The 26435-nt window shown below is 36.0% G+C and overlaps 2 protein-coding genes across 4 annotated transcripts in view; both read right to left on the minus strand.

Annotated features, from left to right (window-relative positions):
* The window catches only part of LOC127849843 (uncharacterized), a 189122-nt gene that overhangs the window by 59545 nt on the left and 103142 nt on the right, over positions 1-26435 (minus strand). The window lies entirely within an intron of this gene.
* Positions 1-26435, minus strand: part of LOC127851136 (transmembrane protein 50B-like) — a 182307-nt gene that overhangs the window by 3225 nt on the left and 152647 nt on the right. The window contains exons 1-7 of one of the 3 annotated variants that reach the window (XM_052384714.1): positions 13598-13757; positions 7458-7556; positions 5896-6008; positions 5091-5158; positions 4276-4368; positions 2882-2942; positions 1556-1649 (exon numbers count right to left, since the gene is read on the minus strand). In XM_052384714.1, coding sequence (XP_052240674.1) covers positions 1604-1649; positions 2882-2942; positions 4276-4368; positions 5091-5158; positions 5896-6008; positions 7458-7556 — 480 coding nt within the window. In that variant the 5' untranslated portion in view covers positions 13598-13757 and the 3' untranslated portion in view covers positions 1556-1603. Of the gene's footprint in view, positions 1-1555; positions 1650-2881; positions 2943-4275; positions 4369-5090; positions 5159-5895; positions 6009-7457; positions 7557-13597; positions 13758-13895; positions 14023-26435 lie in introns of those variants that run through there. The other 2 variants (XM_052384715.1, XM_052384713.1) reach the window with 2 other exon arrangements.

Consider the following 26435-nt stretch of genomic DNA (forward strand, 5'->3'; position numbering starts at 1 on the left):
GTGGAAAGTGTCATCTCAATTAACCTGTGCATACGGCACAGGCTTATCTTCAATCAAAGATACTTTATGAACATGATTATTGATTTAAGCAAGGTTTTCCAAAATCAGATACACTCCAACACCGTTATTTCGAAGTCGTCGGGACCGTTAAAAAAACTTCGGATTAACGATAATTCGAAATAAACATTTGACAGAAGACTTCTTTGATTGATTATTTAAAACTAAAACGTTTTGGAATTTGCATGGTTCGGTTACACAATACTATTAATAATTGTTTTATTTAAAAACGTAAACTAGTCAGATAGCAATAGATTTCTACTTATAACAAACGGAGGAATAAAACGATTATTTTTCTTCTTTTTATTGTCCTCTAATTACAGAACATATAAAATATAAGAATAGCACAAATTATCAAATTTACACGCTACGCGCATACGACAAAGGTGTAATTATCGGCTTTTGATGGGCCACGCTCAGACGACAAAGGTGTGAAATTACGATCAGTGTTTTGCAGTTTTGACTTCGGATTAAAGATTGATAATTAGGTGCGAATTGAAGTGTTGGGACCGTCAGAATCACTTCGAATTAACGATTTCTTCGGTTTAACAAAGTTCGGATTAACAATGAAATTTAACATTAAACAAAGAAGAACCGAAATCGGGACCCGAAAAATACTTCAAAATAACGGTGACTTCGGATTATCGGTGTTCGAAATAACGGTGTTGGAGTGTATCAACAAGTAAAGTAAAGAAGATATGACAGTCTCATGATGAATCATCAAAATGAATGATACAGTCAAAGAAAACCAACAAGTTTGTCATTCCATTTTGTATACTTAAATAAAACATGCTTGACATATAAGAAATGGAATCAGGCAGATGGCATAAACCTGAAGCTATACCTTTTCAAGATAGAAAATGTCAACAGTGCAACGTTCTTGATGATGAATATCATTTTTTATTAGAATGATCTTATTATCATGTACAGTATACTCTTGGACTGTATGTCTATTGTATATATTGAATAAACTAAAACTATAAAAAAAACTGTAGCAACAAATTGCTATGGAATATATTACCAAATGCATAAGCCTATACTTGCAGACCAATTATGATAAGAAATGCTTAAATTTAGGCCACAAACTTACATTGAACACTTAAATAAATAGGAGCATAAACAACAAGGTTTCTAAATGAATCCAATCCTGGATGAAATAAATGAAGAACTGAAGTGATTAACTTATAAATTAACACATTATTAAATATATATGAACCTTTCTATAAATAGACAACAAACTTTTGAACTTGACCTACATTATGTCTTTCATTCAACAAAATAACTTCAACTGTTGTATTCCAATTTCTTGCAAAAAGTCAGTGGTGATAAATAGTCTTGAAGCAACAACAAGGAATATGAATGAGGAAAACCACTTAAGGAAGTGCAAGGTACAGACATGAATACTTCAGTGTTATTATTTTTGAGTCAGCAACACATATAATCGTTTGCACAAGTAACAGGGGAAAAGGGTTTAGAAGAATATGCCATGTTTAAGTACCAAAACTTCTGTTATGACGTATGTATACAGGTGAAAATGTTGCTATCTCTATGCCCACATATCTTCCGATCGCCCGAACTTAAACACCATTCCACTGTAAAAAGCATATCAACAACAATACAGGAAATAAAATATAGTATTACAATCTAAAGGCTAAAATGGCTTAATAGTTCTGGGAAATTAATATGTATGGTTGATCATTATAACTAAATAATGTTTGGTAAAACTGAAACAGATGTCAAAGCTGTTTACAAAATATGCACTTATATTGAAAGTGTTTGTTTGCATGTAGATGGAATTTATTGTACAAGGAATTTTTATTTTATTTTAGAGTTTGTGTTCAAAATTCACAACAAAGTCACTTCATTCAAAGAAATATAAAACACACAATTAAGCAGAATATGAACATTACAACATTACAAAAAAAAGAACACACAATTTAAAACCCAAATTAAAGGAACAAGACATCAATGCAACATAAAACCAGACATTAAACCACAAGATCATTTGCCTATAAGGAGATCAGGGATTAACATGTTAGTTTCAAATATGAGCCCTGCTTCGGAATTATCGGGTTAATTGCATGTGTAAAAAGTATGGTCCCAGATCAGAGACAACACTTTTCACTTTTATGAAATTTTTCATTTGAAGAAAGTCACTTCTCAACGAAAATCCAATTTAGGTGGAAAGAGTTGTCCCAGTTAAACCTGTGTACACTGCACAGGATGATCTGGGGAGACAATTTACACACATGCATCAGGCCTGGTTTGGGTAGACAATTTACACACATGCATCAAGCCTGGTTTTCCCAAAGACTGGCTCATATGACCAATTGTAGCCTTGCAAATTAACACACAACATAATAAACATAATGTTATAAATAATAGAATAACTACTGTTAAAAAATGTCAAAGCGAAAAGTTAACTTGACTAATTCACACTAAAAAGTGTTTCAGATTTTGTGAATTGATACTAAAGCAAACAGTCTGCTTTAATGAAAAAATCAGCCTGTCATCAGTGACCAATGTTTGAGTAATTGAAAGTGTTAATTATTATCTGAACATTGTCAGTTTCATACTACAAAGAACAAATGCAGATACACAGCAAAAAAACAACAACAGTTACATATGAACTATTTTGACTACAAAAGCTTAGCATGCACGTTTCTTTGAAAAATGTAACTATAATTCAAAGCTTTGCAAGATATAAGGGTTATTAGAAAAATAATTTATAAACAAATACAACATTATCAATAGTAATTATTTATTGACATGTTTATTTGTGCTTCATATGTATCTTGCTTTTTAATATCAAGTATAATCTTACCTGAAGAAAATTAACGCATTCTGCAAGAAAATAGCAATTCCAGCATATTCTGGCTGTTTCTCTGAAATTAAAAAAAAATGTACAAAACAATTTTCTTTTTTATCATGTTTAATTGCATGATAGTTATTAAATGGCAAATGCCATGGCATCAGAATATCAAAAGTACCTTAAGAGTTAAGTTTACCATTGTTGAAGTAATGTGCTATAAATATAGGACCTGGCACGAGTTGTCCTTTAGCGAGCTTACTTAAAAATTTCCTGGACAAGTTTAATAAAATATGGAATGATATGACAACGAGTGTCAGATCTTTTTTATCACATGGTTTTACATGAGCAAATTAAATAAATATTTAGGCAAACATAATGATAAATTCCGACTGTTGTTTACATTTCGTGACGTCATTTGAGGTTGCAACGTCATTTAAGCAAAATAACAAAATGCGATTGATCAATAAACAAATACTAAGCCAATGAAAACCCTTAAAAAGTATATTACACATGTGTAAGATAAAAATATATGCTATGGTTATATTACATGGGAAACAGGGTATGGCATGTGATAAATAAAAATGTCACATATAATTATGGCCAAAGTTGATTTTTGACCTTTAAGTGTGACATTGACCTTTGACCTGAAATGCCACATGTTGACTGATGATGTTAAACATTTATGATAAGTTATTTCAAAATTGCATGACAAGTTACAAAGTTAGATACCCAGCAAGCTCTGACTTACAAATATACACTCAACCATTGTGATTGCTAAAAAAAGCGTTCTGCAAGCAGGTTAAACAAGCTAGAGGGTTAACCACGTTTTACTATGGCGATATAAATATAACTGCTGCTTGTTTCATCAAACCGGATTCATTTTCCAAATAAGCCTAGATATAATAAGACAAAATGTTGTGACCAAGTTTCATGAAGATTGGACTATAAATTTGACTTAAAGAGTGTTAACAAGGTTTCACTATAGCCATATTAGGAACACTGCAGACTCCCTGGCGGCCATGTTTTTCAACGCATTGGAAACTATTCTTTATATTAGCTGGGATATCAGCAGAACAAATTAAACAGAAGTGTCATAAAGATTGAACACTGAATGTGACTTTTGTAGTATTAACACATGTTTTTTTTAAATTCAACCTTGTGACCTTGCTTTTGACCTAACGTGACCCAGTTTCAAACTTGACAACTCGACCATGATATTATTGGAACAAAATCTTCTGACCAAGTTTTATGATGATTGGACAATAAAAGTGGCCTCTAGAGTGTTAACAACACAAATGTTGACAAGGGACAACACACAACTGACAAAAGGCGATCACAAAAGCTCACCATGAGCACGCTGTGCTCAGGTGAGCTAAAAATACATTACTGTAAATAGTAAAACATACCAGGCACGACATAGATGCCAAAGAGGATCCAGCTGGCTGCAATAAGGGCTCCAAACCCCAGCAGGAAACCAATGAACAGCCACACACGCGCTCCTGAAACAACCGCAAAGATCCATACTTGTCAATTTGCATAGTCGGAAATGTTTTACCAAAGATACAACCATAAATGTTGAAATTAATTGCAAGGTTTAATAAAATAGACTTTAAAATCAGTAATTGGAATTAATTCATAATCTTAAAATGTGTTGCAAGCTACTGTAAGCTCATTGACATGTGTAATGTACGGAGAAAATTAATGAAATTACAGACATAAATTATTGATTAACAGGTGTTTTGTGTAAACATAAATTCTCCTGAAAACATTGTAACAATTCCAAATGCCATGTTTAATTAAGGACAAGTGCTTGCTCCTCAGTTTTTTGTGCAAATATTTAATAATTACATTACATGTTATAGAGTGTTAAGGAGTGTTTAAGAGAATTGGTCAATGTTTGGCACATATGACAATTTTCAACAAAAGCTTGGTTAAACAGAAAGCAGCAGTGGCCTAACGAATTAATGATGTCTTAGTTGGAACAGGATCTCCATAAGGTCAAAAATCATTAACTTAGCTTTTTGAGTTGTGGCAGGATCAAGATTTTAGTTTTCTCTTTTTTTCTGTACCCATAGCAACACAATTCTCTCAAGATCTCCTCAAAAAGAGTCCAAGTACTGGATCTTTCAATGCAAGAATTCATGAATATCCAACAGGCCAATGGATCTTCATGCAATAGTTTTAAAATAAAAATGAAATACAAGTATGCCAAAACACCAACCAGTCTGTCCTATGCATCCAGTGCTGTAGGAGTCCCCTCGAATCTGGCCATTTGACACGGAATTGATTCTGCAATTAATTAAATTATTTTGTAAACACAATGAATTTAAACATGAGCTTAAAGAAGACAAACTAATTGGCTAACAAAACATTCTCAAACTACAGCACAAAGATCTGAAAATATATTTTAAAATGTTTAATTCATTATTCACACTGGCAACATTCCGAAAATACGGAAGTAAAATCCGGACATACACTTTCCTTCTAGACTCGATTTTGATTTAGATCAGAATTCCTTTGAAGGAAAAATTCCGCAACAGATTGGGGATATGCTTTTCACACAAGAATTGGGCCAGGATTTCCCAGACTGCAACTCAAATGCATTTTATGTTTATGTTAGGTACAGCTCACTGTGAATGGACGGTTACTAGCACCAGAGATACAGAGTTGTTCAGTGACCCTATTAAAAGACTGCGAAATTTCACTTAGTACCTGTAGCAGTTACAGATATATGGACTTGTTTCACATACTCTTTGATGAAAGGATAGCATCACACAAATGATAACAAATATGCAAGTTGTATAGCTTACACTATTCCATAAAATGTTCTGCAAGACTGTAAAATGTAACTTTATACCTGTATCACTAACAATGATATGGCCACAAGTTGTTTCACATAAGCCTTAATAATAGGATAGCCTCACACAAATGCTTACAAATATGCAAATGGTGTGGTTAAAACTATTCGATAAAATGTTCTGCAAACTTTGTTATCCAAATTCAAATGGGAACGCAATACAACTCACAAGAAGAATGCCAGCGTGCCTATGACCCCACACGTGTGTACGGCGTGGTGCATGTCCTTCTGGTCTGGGTAGATCACTGCAGCATCTATAGCTATCCACCAGCCACTGAAAAACTGAAAGCAACACCATGGTTTCATTGGGACATGAGAGGCTTGTATAGCACCTTGCTACTTTCACCAAAATATTTAACAAAACCTGGTAAATTGTTAAATACTAAGAAAAAAATAGTTTACTTCTGGACATCCACAAACATACATGTTTTGGCAAATGAAGCAATGGCAACATAACATGGACAATTAAATAAGCATTGAACTTTTAATGCTGGTTTGTGGCCCATGTTGGAGCTACAGTGTATGTTTGTAGTATCATTACCACATATTAAAACTGGAAATTCAAGTAAGGACTAGTACAATATCGGTTTTTAATAATAAAACAAAAAATACAAGCATTGTATCACATTGAACTCTATGATTTTACAATGTTTAGAGAATGGCTTATATTATTAAAAAGTGGCAAAACAAATTTAAAAAGTGAAAATGGGTGGCGAAAGAAAATTTAAACCCAGCTAGCACCCTGAACATTTAATTAATTGTTCTTACAACAAAAGGAGGCATGATTTTGCTACATTGAAGGATCGCTTTGATCCAGAAAAAAATCTAAATAGTAAAACAATGAATGTTTAACTTTTTTTTCAAAATGTTAATATAATTTTGAAAGCAACTGGGACAAGGTCAATATGCTGGCTTCAATGTTAAGTTATCTCCTGGTGCTCAAAATTAACCTAAGTCCCTGCTACTTACAGAGCTACAGATAAGGTGTGTATTTGCATAAATACCCAATGTAAAATTGCTGATTACGCATAGAAAAACAAAACTCTGCGTACCGAAACTCAATTGTAATTGCCAATTACGCATATTATATTTTTCCACGCGTAACAAGTAAATATGTACTGGAAATACACGGGTCCGAAATACCCGGATTCTTTCCGCTTCGTACAAGCGATTTCAGTATAACCTTCAGCACAATAATATGTACTGAAGAAAGCGTCTATGTAACATCGTGTTATTGTTGTGACAATGTCGAAACAGTGCGACCCTAAAAAGGAAAACATCTTATCCCGGGCACAAAAAACTCAATTTTATGTTATCTTACCGCGAGCAACACATAATCAGAAGCGGAAAATTTAGTGAAGCTACTTCTTGACAATATTGTGTCGGAGGCAAGCGCTGACAGTGCTTACATGTACATTGTAAGAAAACTGGTGAAAAAAAAACGTCAAAACTTTTTTTTTTAATGAAGACTATTATGTTATGGATACATCTACATAATTACACAAGATCTCGGAAACTAATCAATTAAAAATGGAACTTCAACCAGCTTATTCAGGTAAGCATTTGAGAATTTAAGACAATGAAAATACCCAATTTCTATACAAAAATACCCAATTGTCAATTAAAGTAGTGGGTACCGACTTTTTTGTACCCACTTGAAAATGAAAATACCCAATTGAACTCAGTATTTACCCAATAACTCAGAGGAATTATCTGGAGCTCTGTACTTACCAGTGTTCCAGCTACAATAGATGCAATCAAGTTCCTACGCTCTCCAATCTGAATGCACTCACATTCTGGCAATCTGCAGTTATCTAGAAGCCCTGACATCTGCAAGATAAACTATGTGTTGAAATGTAAAATAGAAAACCTGCATGATCACTGTTAAGGATTTAGAATTCAGCACCATCAAACCCATTGAATATTAGGTTTTTAAATCTTAATTCAATCACTCCGGGCAGATGTCACTATTAAACTAAACAAGCTGCTTCTATTAAATCTAAAATTTTTGGCAAACTGGTAAGCTTATATTGTCCGTATGAAACATGCATTTGTTTTCGGAACAATTTAATTATTAAAGTAATATGATGATGCAACCTAGCACTTAGCATGTTGGTTTCTTTATATAACCCAGCGCTTTCCACAGGCCATTTACAATCCCTTGCCAGGGCGCTTGAATTTCGAAATCAGAGTCCCTGGGGCGCTTGAAATTTTCCGATCAGTGTATTTTTCAAAAAAAGAAAGTGGAGATTGTCAAACAAAATCAAGGTTTCTCTATCAGTGTATCTATATTCCCTGTTTTAAAAGAGCACTCGGTACCTACTTTCACAAGTTATCGCCATAAACACCAAATGGGGTAATGGATAATCCAATGATAAGATGCGCGTATCAATTATTCTAGCCACATTACACAGTCATTTAAATGCTGACAAGGGGTGTATCAGGTAACTTTCCAGTCGTCAAACTGTGATGTTCATCGTACAATCGGTTACGCGAATGCTTATGAGGGCGGGGTTAACTATCGACCATTATTTTTGATTGACGTCGGGCACGAAGTAAGAGTTTATCACATCTTGATTAGCAAGAAGGTAAACCCTTTACGTAATATAAACCTGGTAACTATCACAGTACAGTACATTAAAGACGTTTTCGGGCATCATCATCACACCTTTTTACTGTGAACAAGTGTTACCTATGACTCATAATTAATACAAGAAATTAATTGCAAGTGGTAAACAATTGACCAGTCGCCAACTCCGCCCACATTTTGTCGATCAGCCAATCAGATATCGATTTTTCACACACCCCTCAGCAACGCTTATCTGGACGCCATTTTGTCCGACAAGCAAAGCGTGTCGTTCATATGGAATGGACGTAATTTTTAAGAGTTTACACAGATTTTATATCAAATGCATGATCATTACCGTTCGATCATTATTTAAAATTGTAGGTGCTATACATACTTTATAAGAGGTTATTATTTTATCTTTATTTATTGAACATATGAACGAGTAATGAGAAAACAAACACAATAAATCGTGTGTTCTATAAAAACGTGTTATACCGTTTGATGCACAATATTATTAAGCAGTTTGGGCAACATAATAATTGCCACACGTGCTAATTAATCTCAGCGTAATTGTCGATGATTAATAAATGACAGTATGTTGCGTGGATCTTAGAATTAAGGAACATTAAGGCATTGTTAGGTACTGTACACAAGAAAAGAAAACTATTTAATTACTTAAATGATTTCCAATTATATATTTATTTTCGGTGGATCATAAACAAGGGAAATCATTATAAATTGTTAACTTAAATATTGTTTTTACAAAAAGGTGATTTCAACGCGGCTTAGCCAGCTTAAAGCGACTTCAAGTGTAAAATGTACGGCTTATAATACAATATCAACAACAACATTTATAATACAACATATATTGCTACGGGGAGAAATGTGAAAATTGCAATTAACATATAAGGGCCATCTTGTTATAAATAAAGACATGCATAATATGCTAAATGTATTCAATTCGAATGTTCGTGAACAGCACCGTGATACCAACATTTCATTTTTCGATAGTGAAATGCAACAGGTTCGCATTAAAAATAAATGAAATAAAATGCATATTAGACTATCTGTTAATGAAACCACGAAATTAGGCCTGTATTAAATTATGGTTACAATCAAAATTAAATTTATATCTAAATAAAAAAATCGGTGTCTTTTAAAAAAAAACACAATAAAACAAAGATCTAAACATTTGTAATAAACAAAAACCCCATCATGATATGAATGTGTCATTTGCATTTAATAAAAATATTTTCAAAATTATATATGAATAGCCACCGGATTCACTGTCAGACGATTTAATACAAGTTCAAAATCAATATACAATGAATGCTCATTTTTACAACGGATTTTCATCAACTTCCTATATTATGTATAAGTAACGTTTCTGATAGTCAGTCTGCCGTTAACTCATTTATTTTGATTACGCCATTTTTCTCTAAAGCATTTATGATTGTATTAAAGTTTTACAAAGCAGTTTAGTTTACTGTGCGGCTTTAATAATTTATATTATAGAAAAGAGCATGATACCTCGTTACAAATATAGTATTTCGCTCACGTAATCCGCTATAATTGCGATCTGCTTGTCGGAGTTTTCTTATCACTAGACCACGTGACTATGTGGGCGGAGCGATCGATAATTTGGCGACTGGTCAATTAATTTCTTATAGCGAGTACGTTGTGCAAATAACACCCGGTAACAATTTTGCGGTAACAATTTTATTCCAGTACATGTATATTTCATCATGTCCATTTAGAACTGATTCACTTGGTGTTTCTGACATTTATCCGACACGTAATGCGCTTAAAAAAAATTGTTGAATTAATTACGCACACTTGTAAATGTTTCGTCCGATAATAGATACTTAAAAGACTGGTGAAGGCAACCGGCCGTAATCCTCGTGGACAACGTGAATTTCATGCATAATTCTGTCAAAACATTTATTTGACTTGTAAAAGTGTTTAAACAAATAATCATTGAATTCATAACGCAACTGTTAATATTTGTTGAAATCTCAAATGGGAATAATTAAATTTGTAATCCGAAACCCATTCCCGTAAGTCGATGTTAACGCGTTTTTAATCCGAAACACACTTCCGGATGTAAATGTTAGCGCAATGTTAAAATATTCTTGCTTCAAATTAGCAGTGAAAATTTATTTTGTGTCGAATATTTTTCTCAATCAAAAAGAGCGCAAAAATTATGCAGCATGTACAATGTCGCGTCATGTGTATTGTGCGTACAGTATATTGAGCGTTTTAACAAGCACACTTCACGTCAGGGGATTGACGCATGTTCAGAGGCAATATTTCATCAAATCTATAAATAGCCACTTAAAATTTATTTGATACTATAGAAAAATGGCAAGGTTTGTGTTAAAGAAATAATTGAGAGCTTTTATCGTAAATATTTACCAGAAAATTATTTATAAAAACGGAATAAATGGGATTATCGGGTATAGAAACTTGAAAAGTATACAGTAATAGAGTCGGATTGAAACCGATGTATTGGGGAATCGTTCGAGTCGGGATTTTACTATAATTACCTATGTGCAGGAAAGTTTTAAAACAATTTAACAATATAACAAAAAATATATATTTTAAAATGACAGGGGGATTTTCTTGAAGAGTCATAGCGCACCAAATGACGTCTTTTGACGCTGTTTTTCTTAAAAACGCACCACAGAACATGAATTGACACATTAAATTACAAAAAAATCAACATCGGGAGTATATACCCCTCTCGAACCACCCCTATCAGCCCCGGGGCGCCTAACAAAAATTCTGTGGAAAGCACTGAAATAAAAAAATGTCACATGTGCACATGATGTAAGCCCATCAAGAGACCCTCATTTGGGTACACAAAACACTGCCTCTATCTCTTTTACAGAAATATTTTCAATCAGGGGTTTTTTTGGATTGTGGGAGAAGGGGCCTTTAGCCCTTATGTGGGGGAAAATTTTATGCGGGATTTTCCACTTTGGGGAAAAATTGTGCGCGTGGGAATTTTCGCGGCGTTTCACTTTTTGGGGGATTTGTTTACTTACTCTCTCATTATTACATAGAGGATATTTGTTGGATCCGGTGGATTATCGATTTTAATTCACGAATGATCATAGAAAATATATATTTTCTATGATCACAAGTGAATTAAAATCGATAATCCACCGAATCCAACAAATTTTCTTTGTATTTAATGCATTTTTCACAGTTTATATACATTGTTCAAGAGTTTAACTAACGAATTTTGCTGGGATAATGACGTCATTTCGTCAAAAAAATGACGTCATTTCACAGTAAAAAATAAAAATTATCGATAATTCTCACCGATAATTTTCACTGTTTGCAACAGTAAAATTATCAGTTTTAATTCACTGATATTTCTCTATAAACCACCGGAAAGCATTAAATAAAATACATTTGTAATGTACATTTTTGCACTATATTCATTGTTTTTTCATAATTTATTACCTTTGGCAAGATTAAATTGAAATAGAATTGAGATATTATAATCATGAGACACATCTTTCTATAAATTTTTTTTTTTTTAAGGGGGGAATTTTTGGTTCTGAAAGGGGAAAAAACCAGCCTAGTTTGGTGGGGGAAGACGCCGATATTTGGCGTCTGTTATATAAGGTAAAAAACCCCTGTCAATATTCAATTTGTAATTGTAAAACAAACAAAGATATTTGCTTTGAACTAGTGAATTTATGGCATTCAACTTAATTTAAGAAGTTATGGTAATTTGATTTGATAACTGTCTATATTTTGTGAATCAATTGAAACCTTCATACAATCCCGATACAGACCAAATAATCATTATACCTAGCTTTTGGTCACAAGACTAAAATCTTGTCTCCACCTGGAGAAAATCCGCCATAACCAACGCTTATCTTTGTGTATTAATAGGTCTGAAAAAATCCGCAATAATCCAATAAAGCTTATCTTTGTGTATTGATAGGTCTTTGGTCCGAGACTGTGCTCAACAACAAGCTATGCTAGGTTATTTCCACTCTCATGAAAAAGTATTCTCCAGGGCCCGAACATCGTCAGTGTCCAAACATCGTCCCTCTATTCTAATCTAGCGATTTTTTCACTTGATTTTGTGCAGTGACGTCACATACACTACGGTTTGTTGGCATACGGTGAAACACAAATGCAAAACGAAAAAAATGCTTAAAAAAACAGGTAATTCATGTATTTTAACCCATTAAACTCACAGTGAATACCTTTTTTGGTACCTAATTCAAGCTTAAGTATGCTTTAAAATCCAATGTTTACATTTTTTGACCCACATTCGTGTAGACTGGTTTTGTTATTCACATGATTGACTTGATACAAAAGCTCATTTGTATTATGCGCATTGCCTTTAACAGCAACACAGTTAATTAAATCAAATTTAAGCTCTTAGACAGCGTATCTTAAAATCTTATTTGATTTCCTTTTTTATTTTTAATAATAGTGCCCTTCAAGGAAATTCCATTTCAAATGCAAGAATTATTTGCAAGGAAATGTACTAAAAGCAGAGGTTGAGGTTGAGTAAACAACGATCGATCTGTCGAGCTGCCAAAGAATATGGCTTTCCATACAACTCAGTGACTGTAACGAAGAATAAATCATTAACCCATATGTTTGGGATTTTTGTTATGTGTTTTTAATGTAAGGTTTAAAGTTGAACATTTTTGACATTTAAAACTAATAAATAACCAACATTTTATAGCGTGGCCTAAACTACTTGTGGTAAGCTCACTTGAAATTTGATTAGCCCATTCAAGTCATGAGACGATGTTCGGACCCTGCAAAAAAAAATGGCGGACATTTTGATTCACAAAAGTGTGTTCGGAGACAGATTAAGGACATGTGTGCATGGATTTCGATGAAATAAACTCGAGATTTTCACCCAGTAAAGTGTACTTTTGTACAAATTGTCTTTATTTATACAAGATATTACTTGACCTAATTCTAAGCGTAACGATGGTAGGGCCTGGGAGGATATAATAGCCATTATAAAATAACTAAGCTAACATATTTGCATGAGTATAATAATGTGAAAATACTGAGCTCAGGTCGGGGATTGAACCCACGACCTCCAGAGTGTTAGTCAGACACTTAAACCACGTCGCTAAAGAGCTAGCCCAACAGCAAGGCTGTTGGAAGTGACCTTACTTTTTACTACACTCCTCCCCCTTTTAATGTTTCAAGGCCCAGACACGCCCGCTACAGCATGTCTTGCTACCGCATGGCCCTACCAGAAACCATTAAACAGCTCAGACCGACTCCCGCATTCACAGTAACTTTTTACCTCATCGCCATTAATGTGCAAATACTGAGCTCAGGTCGGGGATTGAACCCACGACCTCCAGAGTGTTAGTTATAACACTAAAAAGTTAAAATAAACAATCTTCTCAAGTTCTTTTGGAAAATATACGAAAAAACCTAATTTTACAAAATGGCAGTTATAACGAGAACAAACAAGCGCCCGTCATGATTAATCTTATGACAATCATGAATCATTGCTTTTATCTCATTTCCATAAAATTATTACGTGATAAATAAATTGAAAGGAAATGCTACACATGTCCGCTTTCTAATATACTAACTTTATTTTGTTCAGTTTAAATTCAGGAATCAAATTTTAAAATAGAAACCGACTGTTGTTTATTTTCTTTAATTCATCATGGTACATAGGCGTTTGTTTTATTCGTTAAGTCATGATGGTCTATACCAAGACGGCCCATGATTTACACAGAGCTGGCGGTCACTAAAAATTAATTTATTTGTCACCAAAATATTAACCCATATATTCATGAATAATAAGATCAAATTTAACAATATAATTATCATTAATTAATCCAATATAAAAAGCAGCAAAATACCTAATTATCTTTGCTTAATCCAATATTAAAAGTCCACATGTAAATTATTTTGGGAAAGAAACGTCTTGGGATGAAACGGTTTGGGAAGGAAACGTCTTGGGAGGAAAATGTTTGGGATGGAAACGTCCACAGTGAGGAAATGGTTTGAAGTGGAAACGTCTGGTAACCCTCTAATTTGATTGATAAACACAGAAACTGGATCTTTGGTTTCTATTTGGTATTTGTGAATCAAGTCCGGTGGAAGAGGGTCTCAGTCACATATTGTGTTTGAAATGAAACAGAACTTCAATTTGTTTGTTCTTGCCATACTTTTGTTAAAGTGTTCATTATGCATTTTTTGTTTTTGGTATAGTGAATAGGTCGACGAAGTTGATCCAATGGTAAATGTGCCCCGTGAATTTAGTCCTTCACATATTACAGATTAATCTATTTTGTTTTCTTCTTTCTTTTAAATGTTGAAGATCCAGGTCCATTAGAATTCAAGTCATAGATCCCGGTTCGAAGTTCCGATAATTAGATGTAATGACCCTAGCTGAACGTTTTTGTACACTTTCAAGTTTTTCTTGTTAGTAAATTTGATGCGGATCCCAGGCCGCGCTGGCATATTCTAGCACTGGGCAGAATTAACAGTTGTATGCCTGAATTTTACTTCTTGAGGACAACTAGATAAATTTCGTTTGGCAAGACCTTGGGTTCTACACGATTTATTACAGATTTCATTAATATGTTTACTCCAGTTCAGATCATTAGTGATGTTCACACCTTGATATTTAATACAAGATAAGAATTCTAGACAAATATTTTTCAATGTGTAGTTAAAATAAATATTCTTCCTTTTACGTGAATGAGTCATCATATTACATTTACTAGGTTGAAATCTCATTCCCCATGAAGTGGCCCAATTGCCAAGTTTGTTTATGTCCGATTGTAAATCCAAACAGTCTTCAAATGTTATTGATTTTCTTATAACAAACACAATCGTGGGCAAAAAGGCTAATATCTGAAAGTATGTCCATAGAAATGTCATTAATTTGCACTAAAAATAGGATTGGACATAACACAGTTTCCTGCGGTACTCCGGACTTCACAACTGAAGATTCGGACCTAAAACCATTAACCACATCACATTGCTTAAGGTTTACTAAAACGCATCAATCCACTGTAGAATGTTAACAGAAACGCCATATTTGTGCAATTTGGTCTTTAATAATTCATGAGGCACAGTGTCGAAAGCATTTTCGAAGTCCAATATAAAAATATTCACTTGCTTGGATTTATCTATCGATGTCGCCCAGTCATTAATGACGGTTACAAGTTGAGTTTGACGCGTAAGTTTTCTTATAGAAAATGACATCAAATAATAGAGTTGCGTTTTGTAGATAAAAGCGGCGATTTATATTAAAAAACTATTGTAACAAGGCGAACAAATGTGTATAAATGAAATCGATACAAAATAAAAATAAGATATATAAATTAAAGTATTTTTATGTTTAATAAAAAAATGCATTCATATTGATTAAATAGTTTTTTATTTGCGATGGTCAGATTTTATTATAGATGCAAATGTATACCTTATTGGTTACTATTAATTTGTGTAAATATAGAGGATCTGTGTTGGTTTTGACACATAATGGATTGCATTCACTTCTTTATAATGAGTGATAAGAGCACTGAATATGTTCAAGACTGGCCGAAGTATATTTCATGATATGTGGTGAACCAGCGGAAAACACCAGTGGATGACAACTTGATTACTTCGCTTTAGCTCGACTAAAATGATGAGGTGTGAATTCTGAAACGCATCTTGACTGAACTTGGTAATTATAAGACGTTTTATTATTGAATGTTTTAATAGAAACACATATAACTTTATAGCCATTTGTTAATATAGATACATGCAATTGTTAAATTTATTATTAATTAAAAACAATATAAAAAGATCACATAAAACGAAATTTTAAAAAAGTATATCGGCCCGGCCAGCTTATCCAGAATCGTACAAACACGGCCGTCAATCACCGGTGCCACCTCCTTTTTGCGATGCATTAATAAATGAGTCAATGCTATTTCTGAGGTGGCGTTAAGGACCGGAAGTTTTGAAATTTCACGGATAATTCTTCAGGGTCAGTAGGTTATATATTTTTTTCTAACATATTTCGCAATATTTAAAAAAACGGGCAATGTAGTGCGATTCATTTATTCATCCACAAATGTAGTTATACATACAACCACAACCCAATGGAAACTTAAGGACCTTTATAACTTTCGACAAGGTGGAGTTTTTGCAAGCAAATCAATGTATTGTGCTTGTGTGAAGAGCGAAATTCCACCCAATTAATTCGCGAACGACATCAAGCGATGGCGTTTAACATATACTAGTTGCTGCATGCACATACACATTGACCTCTTGCAGTTCTATTAGATAATTTTGTATTTTTCCAAAAGCGATAGAGCCAATGCCAAGGAGGCGGAGCTAACGACATACGGTGGCGCCAGCCGCGCCGATGCACAATATATGAATCACCACGTACATACTAACATTTGATAGAAAATGTTCCTTCTTCATATTTCTGTTTAGTTTTCAACGTAAATACTTAAACCCAAATCTAAACAGAAAATATACACATTTTATAAAATAGAAGATGTAAATAAGTGAATATATAGGTAAACAACTTAATTAAGAAGTCAATAACCTGAAGAAAAAACATATTGTACGAAATAAATTAAAAATAAGTTATATTTAATAAATCCAATAACTAAATTCTCGACATTCTCAAAGTATGTTCTCTACAAAAAATGTGTTTATACAAAAACAAAATTCACGAAGTAATACAAAGTTATTACTTCTTCTTGAACCTCTGAGTTTTGTACCCTTTTAAACGTGCTTAATTTACTGAAAGGCAGACGTCAACCAATCTTAAATAGATTTGAATATGCCATTGGTTACACCTAATACTAGTATCTGCAAAAAATTAGGACAGCTTCAGTTTAAATCGTTAACTTTTTGTTTATTATAGTCAAGCTTCTTTTCAGTTTTGTAGTATACTCAATAATATACATTTAAAAATCTCTTTGAAGTACATGCTTCATAATAATGTAGACTTTACTTTTTACCCCCTACCGATTTCACCGGAGGGGACTTATGGTTTGCGCTCTGTCAGTCAGTCAGTCAGTCAGTCAGTCTGTCAGTCAGTTTGTCAGTCTATCAGTCTGTCAGTCTGTCTGTCTGTCACACCTTTCTGGATCCTGCGACAACTTACAAAGTTCTTCACATTTTTCATGAAACATGAAATGAAGATTATGCGCGCCATTTCATTTTGTTCCTACGTCAATAATTCTGGTTGCAATGACAACAATTAGGAAAAATACTGACAATGGTGAAGTTTCACCGGTAGGAAACTATATTGATTGGCAATCTCTTGTTTTATTATATTTCATTATGATCGCATTATGAAAAGAGATCGAACACCCAAGTATATGGTCGGCATCGAAAAATAAAATAGCTTAAATAGTGCATTGGCACCACCACCTGTCATGAGTACCACCTCCTTGTCATTGGCTCCATCTCTTTTGGAAAAAACACCAAATTATCTAATAGATCGACAAGAAGCCAATGTTTTTGTGCATCTGTAAATGTATACATGTTCAAAGCAATGGTTTGATGTTGTTAGTGATTTCATTGGGTGGAAATTTGCTCGCAACACAGGCAAACTACAACGATTTTATGTTAAAATCTTCACCATACCACAGCTCATAACGGTCATAACGTTTCCAAATGGGAAGTTATTATATGGTTCTGTACACATGGTGATAAATACATTTTCGCTGAATCGCACTAGATTTCCCGATTTGAACAATCATGCGAAATGTTTACAAAACATAAACAAGAGGGCCAAGATGGCCCTAGTTCGCTTACCTTTTTTAGAAGGCCTTGTTCATTGCTTACCGGTAGTTGAAAATTCAGTACTCTAGAGCATATTAGATTGGTTCTCTTCTGTTAACTTTTGCAGTGTGAGCATTATGATTAATTCTAATTGAGTACTGTCCATTTGCATTGGTTTTTGGCAATGCAAACATTTGCTGGTAATGCTAATTCCACATGTGTTTACAAGTTTTTTTTTATAAGATCCGGACCTAGAAATGTGGCCTCTAGAGTGTTAACAATGTTTCTCTATAGCCAAATAATGAATTATGCCCCGTCCACTGGCGGCCATGTTTTTCAACAGACCGGAACCACTTTTGAATCAACCAACAAATCATTTAGACAAACATTTTGACAAAGTTACATGAAGATTTGGGCATGAAATGTGACTTCTAAAGTGTTAACAAGTTTTTTTTTACCTAGTGACCTAGTTTTTTAGCCAGCATGACTCAGTTTCGGAAGCGATTAAGGTATCATTGGGACAAACCTTCTGACCAAGTTTCATGAAGATCGGACAAGAAATATGGAATCGAGAGTGTTTACAAGGTTTCTATAAAGCCAAATAAGGAAAACTTCCCCGCCCACTGGCGGTCATGTTTTTCAGTGGACCGGAACCACTTTTGAACTCAACCAACATATCATTAAGACAAACAGTTGACAAAGTAACACGACGATTGGGTATGAAATGTGACATCTTCAGTGTTAACAAGGTTTTTTCTTTGTTTTGACCTAGTGATCTAGTGTTTGACCCAGCATGACCCAGTTTCAAACTCGATCGAGGTATCATTGGGACAAATATAACGTCCAAGTTTCATGAAGATCGGACAAGAAATGTGGCCTCTAGAGGGTTTACAAACCAAATGTGGACGACGGACGGACGGACAAAGACCGATCACAAAAGCTCACCTAAGCAATCAGGTGAGCTAAAAACTTACTCGCTATGTAGAATAATCCGTGACATTTTATAACATCCGGTCCTTAGTGCCACCTCGGAGGTAGCATTGGCTCATTTATCAATGCATCGAAAAAAGGAGGTGGCACCCGTGATAAACAACATTCCAAAATACCCGGTACTACATGTATATACAATATTTCTGAAAGCTCAAGTTAATAATGCTTTTGATCTTAATATGATATCACCAAGTTGTAACAGATTATTTATTGTGAAAAATTGCTAAGGTAGGTTCGACACTCTACTAGATTAGAAGCCTTTATTAGAACAATTTATATATAATTATAGTGCACAATTCAGTTGCAAGAACCAACGATATTTAAGGTCAAGTATTATACCGGCAATCATTGTTAATTGAACATTTATTGCAATATGGATTAATAAATTAAACAAATAAACATAAGGATTTTTAGACGTAAACAAAACCATAAAGTTGCAGAAATATAAATAGTGCATTATATTATATTAGTAGTCTTCATATCGCTACAAGTCCATATTCAGCACTTCTTGTAGAACTTCATATATCATATAAACAGCATGTGACGTGTTACACACGGTTTCTACTTTGTAATAAGACATTGTGCGGGCAGTGTGTGACGACTGGAAATAATGCAAAATTGAACAAATATACGAATGTAAGAACTACTGCATAATCACACAGCACAATCAAAACTGAAGTGGAATTCAAATATAAAGTAAGTTAAACGACAGTTACTGACGATCATTATGTCAACAGACCACGCAGCCCTTCATTTAAGACAAGTGAACGATTGCCATGCAACTAAAAAACATTATTAACGCAAAAACAGTCACATGAATGAGAAGTCATTGCCTTGGTTAATATAAAACATAGCATTAAGGATTTAAATCTGTTAATTCACACAAAAATTACACGTTCTAATAAAAACTTACCTTCTGGCATCGAAATTCCAGTTGCTACAAAAGTGTATACATTAAGATTTATATACGCAATTGTTAAATGTTAACAAGAGCAGCTTTCTTATATATTTGACAACAAGTCTGATTACATCGCTTAATAATGCTGCTCGTGACAGTAAATAACTATCATTTGAAAAAACATATTGTAAAAAAGGAATTGAGATGACTGAATTATATAAATTTCGGAAAGAAATTCGGACGTAGAATATTAAATTCTAAATAATATAAATTCCATTATCAACCCATGATAATGTTATGTTTAATTCACATTCAACAACTGGTGTACCAGTGACTTCTAGGAAAGGCTAGATGATAATCGAGAATAGAACGGTGACACTGGAGTGACAGATGGCCACAAGAACAGACTGGACCGGGGCATTAGGTGTAGCATCCCGAACTGCAGTCTTCGAGAGAGGACACCCACCAACAAGCTACAGACTCCACAAATGAAAGACACCCACAGAGTCTACCGAGAGGGGGAGGATGATAGACTCAAATGGACGAATTTCATGGAATCGCAACGGCCTGCCCAATCGACTACGAATAGAGATGGAACAGTCACCTGCTATTGTGGAAAGGTGTGTAAAAACCAACGCGGTCTACGCATCCACTAAGGGAAGTCCGGTTGCCAAAGTGTGAGGTCACAACGACAGCGCTTGGCTGGTGTGGCTAGTGAGACGCAGGAGTACCCCAGTCTTGATTCAACCCACAGTACTGGAGAACTCTCCGTTAATGAGACAGCACATGATGTCTTCTGGGAACCAAAAGTGGAAGACGATCTCCTCCTTGAGCTACTTCAGACACAAGGAACCCAAGATGCAGACCAGGCGACTGTTCAAGATAGACAAATGCAAGATGCTGCCACTAGAACCAGGAAAGAAAGGATCATGCGGCCCAAGGCGTCCGACAAGAAATCATGGAAACAACTCGACGAGGATCTCGACATTATCCTCGAAACATCCTTGCAAGGACCAGTGGATCGGAAACTCACCACCCTCACCACCCTTATCTACTCGGTAGGGAGAGAGAGATTTGGACTTGATGAGGGAGTTGCACGAAAAGAACCTACAAAACTTAACAGACGGCAGACCCGTATACAGAATCTGAGACACGAACTCAGACAGCTGACCTCAAGATACCGAACCAATTCACCTACGGAAAGGACTGGACTAACGCAACTCCGGCAAACACTACGGTAAGAGCTGATGTCACTACGGAAAGCCAAAATCACAAGAAGGAAAGCCAGGGAAAGAGCAAAGAAGAGAGCAGCATTCACAGCCAACCCATACACGTTTCCAAGATCCTTACTAGACAAAGAACAGTCAGGGAAGTTAGAAGCACCACTTGAAGAGGTTGAAAGATATCTCCATTCTACACACTCTGACCCCAATCGAGAGAAACCGCTAGGGGTCTGTGAACGATAGACCCAGCTAAGGAACCAGAAAAGCCGTTAGATGTCTCGGAACCAACACTGGGGGGAAGTAAAGGATACCACCAGGAAAGCAAGAAGCTGTAGCGCCCGGACCCAACGCCTTTCCGTATAAAGTATACAAGATGTGCCCATTACTTCAAAAGCGGTTGTGGAGGCTTCTTAGGGTTGTATGGAGGAAGGGGGAGATTCCAGACGCATGGAAGGAAGCAGAGGGAGTATTTACACCAAAGGAGAAGAACTCCAAGACAGTCAACCAGTTCCGAACGATCGCGTTGCTCAACGTCGAAGGAAAAATATTCTTCGCTATTCTTGCAAGGCGTCTGACATCTTTCTTGACTGGAAACAAGTACATTGACACTTCAGTTCAGAAAGGGGGAGTTCCTGGTTACTCCGGCTGTGTCGAGCACACCAGCGCAATCGCACAGCTCATCCGTGAGGCGAAAGAAGGCAGGAAGGACCTTACCATTGTCTGGCTTGACTTAGCCATCGCGTATGGATCCATTCCACACCACTGATCTATACAGCCCTTCAGCACTACCATGTAGATGGCACCGTACAGAAGATCATCACCAGCTTCATGGATGGCATCCGGCTACGGTTTGCTGCAGGTGACCAGCTAACTACTAGTAGATGGCAGAAGCTGGAAAAGGGAATCGTGACAGGATGCGCTGTTTCCGTGGTTCTTATCATTATGGGGATGAACCTTCTGATAAACGCGGCTCAACGCAAGACGAGATGGTCCAAAGACGGAATCGGGAATCTATCTCCCATCTAGCAGAGGTTTTATGGACAACCTCACAGTGTCGACTACAACGCATATCCAAACTAGGTGGATGCTGACGGCCCTGATAGAAGTCGATTCATTGGGAAGAATGAAGTTCACGGCAGGTAAATCCAGAGCTCTCGTCATTAAGAAGGGACAGACAACAGAAAGATTCAAGCTCCAGGTACAGAATGAGGAGATCCCGTCCATATTGAAAAGCCCAATAAAGTACCTTGGGAAATGGTTTGACGCAAGTCTACGAGATCGAGACAATGCCAAGAAGCTCAAGCAATAGTTAGAAGATGGCCTCAAGAAAATTGATCGCTGTGGACTACCAGGGAAGTTAAAAACCTGGTTGTTCCAGCATGCATTGCTCCCAAGACTACTCTGGCCACTGATGCTGTACGAGGTTGCTATTACGACAGTCGAAGCCCTCGAGAGGGCTACCAGCAGGCACCTCAGAAGGTGGCTCGGAGTACCGCCAAGTTTCACAAGGATTGGACTCTACGGGAAGACCAACAAGCTGCAGCTCCCACTATCTTCACTGGTAGAAGAGTTCAAAATCGCAAAGACAAGACTTGTGCTGACTCTAAGGGATTCTCCGGATGAGTGTATTCGGGGAGCAGGGATTGAAAACCGTACTAGCAAAAAGTGGTCAGCGACAGAGTCTGTGAGCCAGGCAGAGAGCAACCTCAAGCACAAAGACATTGTCGGAGTGACTGCCGTTGGACGTCAAGGGATCGGCGCAACCAAGACCGTATTGTGGAGCAGATCAGACCAGAAGGAGAGGCGAGCAATCATACAGTCACAGGTCAGAAGAGAGGAGGAGAGCGCAGCCAAGACAGGCTAGGGCAGTTGAGATAAGAGCGCAGGGAACATGGACCACGTGGAACACCACAGACAGGAAGTTGACCTGGGGAGAAATCTGGACATACGAGCCACTGAGATTTTCATTCCTCCGCAGGTCTGTCTATGACCTTCTACCATCTCCAGCCAACCTATGCCGATGGGGACTCACAACAGATCCCAAATGCAGTCTGTGCGACAGAATCGGCACACTAGAACATGTGCTGTCATCCTGCTCTACAGCTCTGACACAGGGGAGGTACCGATGGAGGCACGACTCAGTACTCAGAGAGCTGGCTGACTGGCTGGAACGAGAGCGCATGAAGGAACGAGGGAACCACCATTCTCATAAGCTCATATCCTTCGTGAAGACTGGTGAGACCAGTAAAACGCAAACACACAGGTCGTCAATCTTAGATGGCACAACTGGCTGGAACATGGATGTGGATTTGGGGAAGAGACTTGTATTCCCGTACGTGGTTCAGACGACCCTACGACCAGATGTCGTACTGTGGTCAAATTCAGGGAAGAAGCTCATCGTCATCGAGCTGACAGTACCATGGGAGACAAGGTGTGAAGAGGCTTACGAAAGGAAGAAAGCAAAGAACTCAGAGCTCCTAGATATCTGTAAGCAACGAGACTGGCGTACTTGGCTGTTCCCGGTAGAAGTCGGTGGAAGAGGTTTCTGTTCCCAGTCAGTGTGCAGACTGATGACAGCACTTGGGGCTACTGGCAGAGACAGAAGGGGGGCTATCCAGAGATTGAGCCAACCAGCTGAGAGGGCGTCAAGTTGGCTGTTGCTTAAACGAGAGGAGAAGAGCTGGAAGCATCAACAGGCACACAGTGATTGATCACCATTGTGGGCCCACCGCCACCAGAGTGTTCATGGAATTAAGGGCCGAAACACTCCATGACGGCGGAATCCATGCAGATGATGTTGGTTGAGAGCATTCCATTATCAACCCATGATAATGTTATGTATACTTCACAAAGAGAGATCAGTGATTACATTATTGAAAACATGTCGGTGTTATATCCCATAATTGAGTAACCGATATAAGAACAACTTGTATTTGGAAACTAATCTACAATATGTTTGTATAGAATGCGGCAAACGTATTACGAAGATCATGGTATAACAAGCGTTGTTTTAACTTTTTTGTTAGTGCAACATTACATACATTGATATCATCATCTTAGGAACGAGCCTCAGCGTATCGAAATTCTTGTGAAAGATACATCACATAAAGCATTTAAAGATGAGATTTATTTAAATATTCCTACAATAAGGCATCAACAAAAAAAATGTTACATTATTCTTAACATGCTCTGGGATTAATTTTAATAACGATTATGATAAAGCACATTTAAGCTTGTGTATTTTGCAGTGCTATGTCAACGAAATGATACTGGTCTTTTTTTATAACATTGGCAATACCCATAATTTTTGCAGAATAACCCACACTTGATTTCCTTTTTTTATAAAACAAACCGCTTGTCATTTAAGAATACACATATTGCTTTGGTACAGACGTATATCTTAAACAATCTATGCTGCATTTCGTTCTTTGCACCCAAGTATTTACTTTAAGGCACCGATCGTGATTAAATGCGCAATGTACCTCTAATATTTACCTCTGTTGACATGTGCGCCTGAGCAGACAATGAACCGGTTTATGTTGATACCGTTTTGGCCTGTCACGTACAATGTCAATCGCACATTCTCGGTCCTTTCCGTCAAACATCGGACATCCCGTATTTCTCCCCAATCGGGACACCTCGGACAATTCCGCCATATCGGCGATCGTCTCTCGGGTGTATTTGGTGGAAGAATATGTCTAACGCCTCTAGGCGGAAGATATTACACCGAAAATATAGTTCGGGTTACACACCAACAAATTTGCACTAAATCAACCGATAATATAGATATATAATGACCAATATCTGTAAAGAGTAATATAATAGAATATTTATTAATGATATTGTTTAAAATTAGATATTATTGCATGCAAAATATTCAAATTTTAATAAAATGTTAAGAAAGCAAAATAATTGTTTATTGAAGTGAAAACATCAACATTATTTAAACTTAAGAGAATCAGTATTTCTTAAATTATATTCATTGCAACATTGCTGATGTTCGGCTCCAGGCGACAAACTTTGAGATTTAATCAATATGTTTATGTTCTATACCATAAACAATCGTACAACACTGTACAGTGGTACAGAGAAAACTCTTGGATGTAATATAAGAAATAGTAAACTCCACATTGGTCCCAATGGCATTATAGTGACCAGCCAGGCAGTCACAAACTGTATATGGACTATAGCCATACAGCCCTCAGTGGGGCTATAATCAGTATTGAGACACCTGAAAGGTTTCATGGAATGGAATGAGTGGGGCTTGATTGAATTTGAAAAACGATTATTTCTGTACATTTGATGATTGCAACCATACAGTACTTCTGGCAGATATTGTTTATATTTTATCCTAGGCATTTTAATTCCAGATGTTGTTATAATCCCGGCCAGGCAACTAGCTTTTCAAAGCCTTAAGCAATCCAGTGCCATTAAAATTAGGGACAGCCTGTTACAATGTTCAGTTTGGTAATATTATTAAATTAAGGCATAACTTTGCCCTTGGAAATGAACTCAATTCAGAATGGCCTCTCAAAATAAGACATACTGTATTGGAAATGTTAAAACTGAGCAGTGGTGTTGTAAAAATTTATATTATTTATCTTTTAAGAATCTTTAAGATACATATCACAGGCATGCCCATGGTTTTGGGTCAGTACTCTTTAGATGGGAAACAAAAACACTAAATATGGTTGACAGTGCCGGCAACAATTGTAAAAAGATATTTTCCATCCCTGACTGCAATTACTGACATGAAGTAATTTAACTGTAATATGTCTGGAAACAGTGTCAGTCACACTTTTCTAAATATTGATTTATTCATGCATATGTATATATATGTCATACAAGTACAGATCATACAATACAGTCAATTTACAACATTTAATAATTGGAAAACAATGATTACAGGTTTTGGATCACAATGCATTGATATATCACATTTTGAATATCACAGTCAAAGTTAATCATTTAAATTCAGTTACAAGTAAATAGTAAGTGTATTTAGCAGAGATCTGAAATAACAAGTAGTTACAAGATGTTGAAATCAAGACATGATATATATACCACAGGATGTCCCATGAAAGGTTTGCAACTTATTTCCAATGGGGCCCTATAGATGGGTGGAAAATGTACAAAAATGGTGGCATTAATACGCATAAAAATATCATTAATTTAAACTTGAGACTATAGTCTTGAGATCAAATAGTAATTAGTATGTATTATTAGAGAGCATTAGTTACACAATGTATACTACTATCTTGTCATCACAT

This window comes from Dreissena polymorpha, chromosome 11 (genome assembly GCF_020536995.1).
Source record: "Dreissena polymorpha isolate Duluth1 chromosome 11, UMN_Dpol_1.0, whole genome shotgun sequence".
Lineage (NCBI taxonomy): Eukaryota > Metazoa > Mollusca > Bivalvia > Myida > Dreissenidae > Dreissena > Dreissena polymorpha.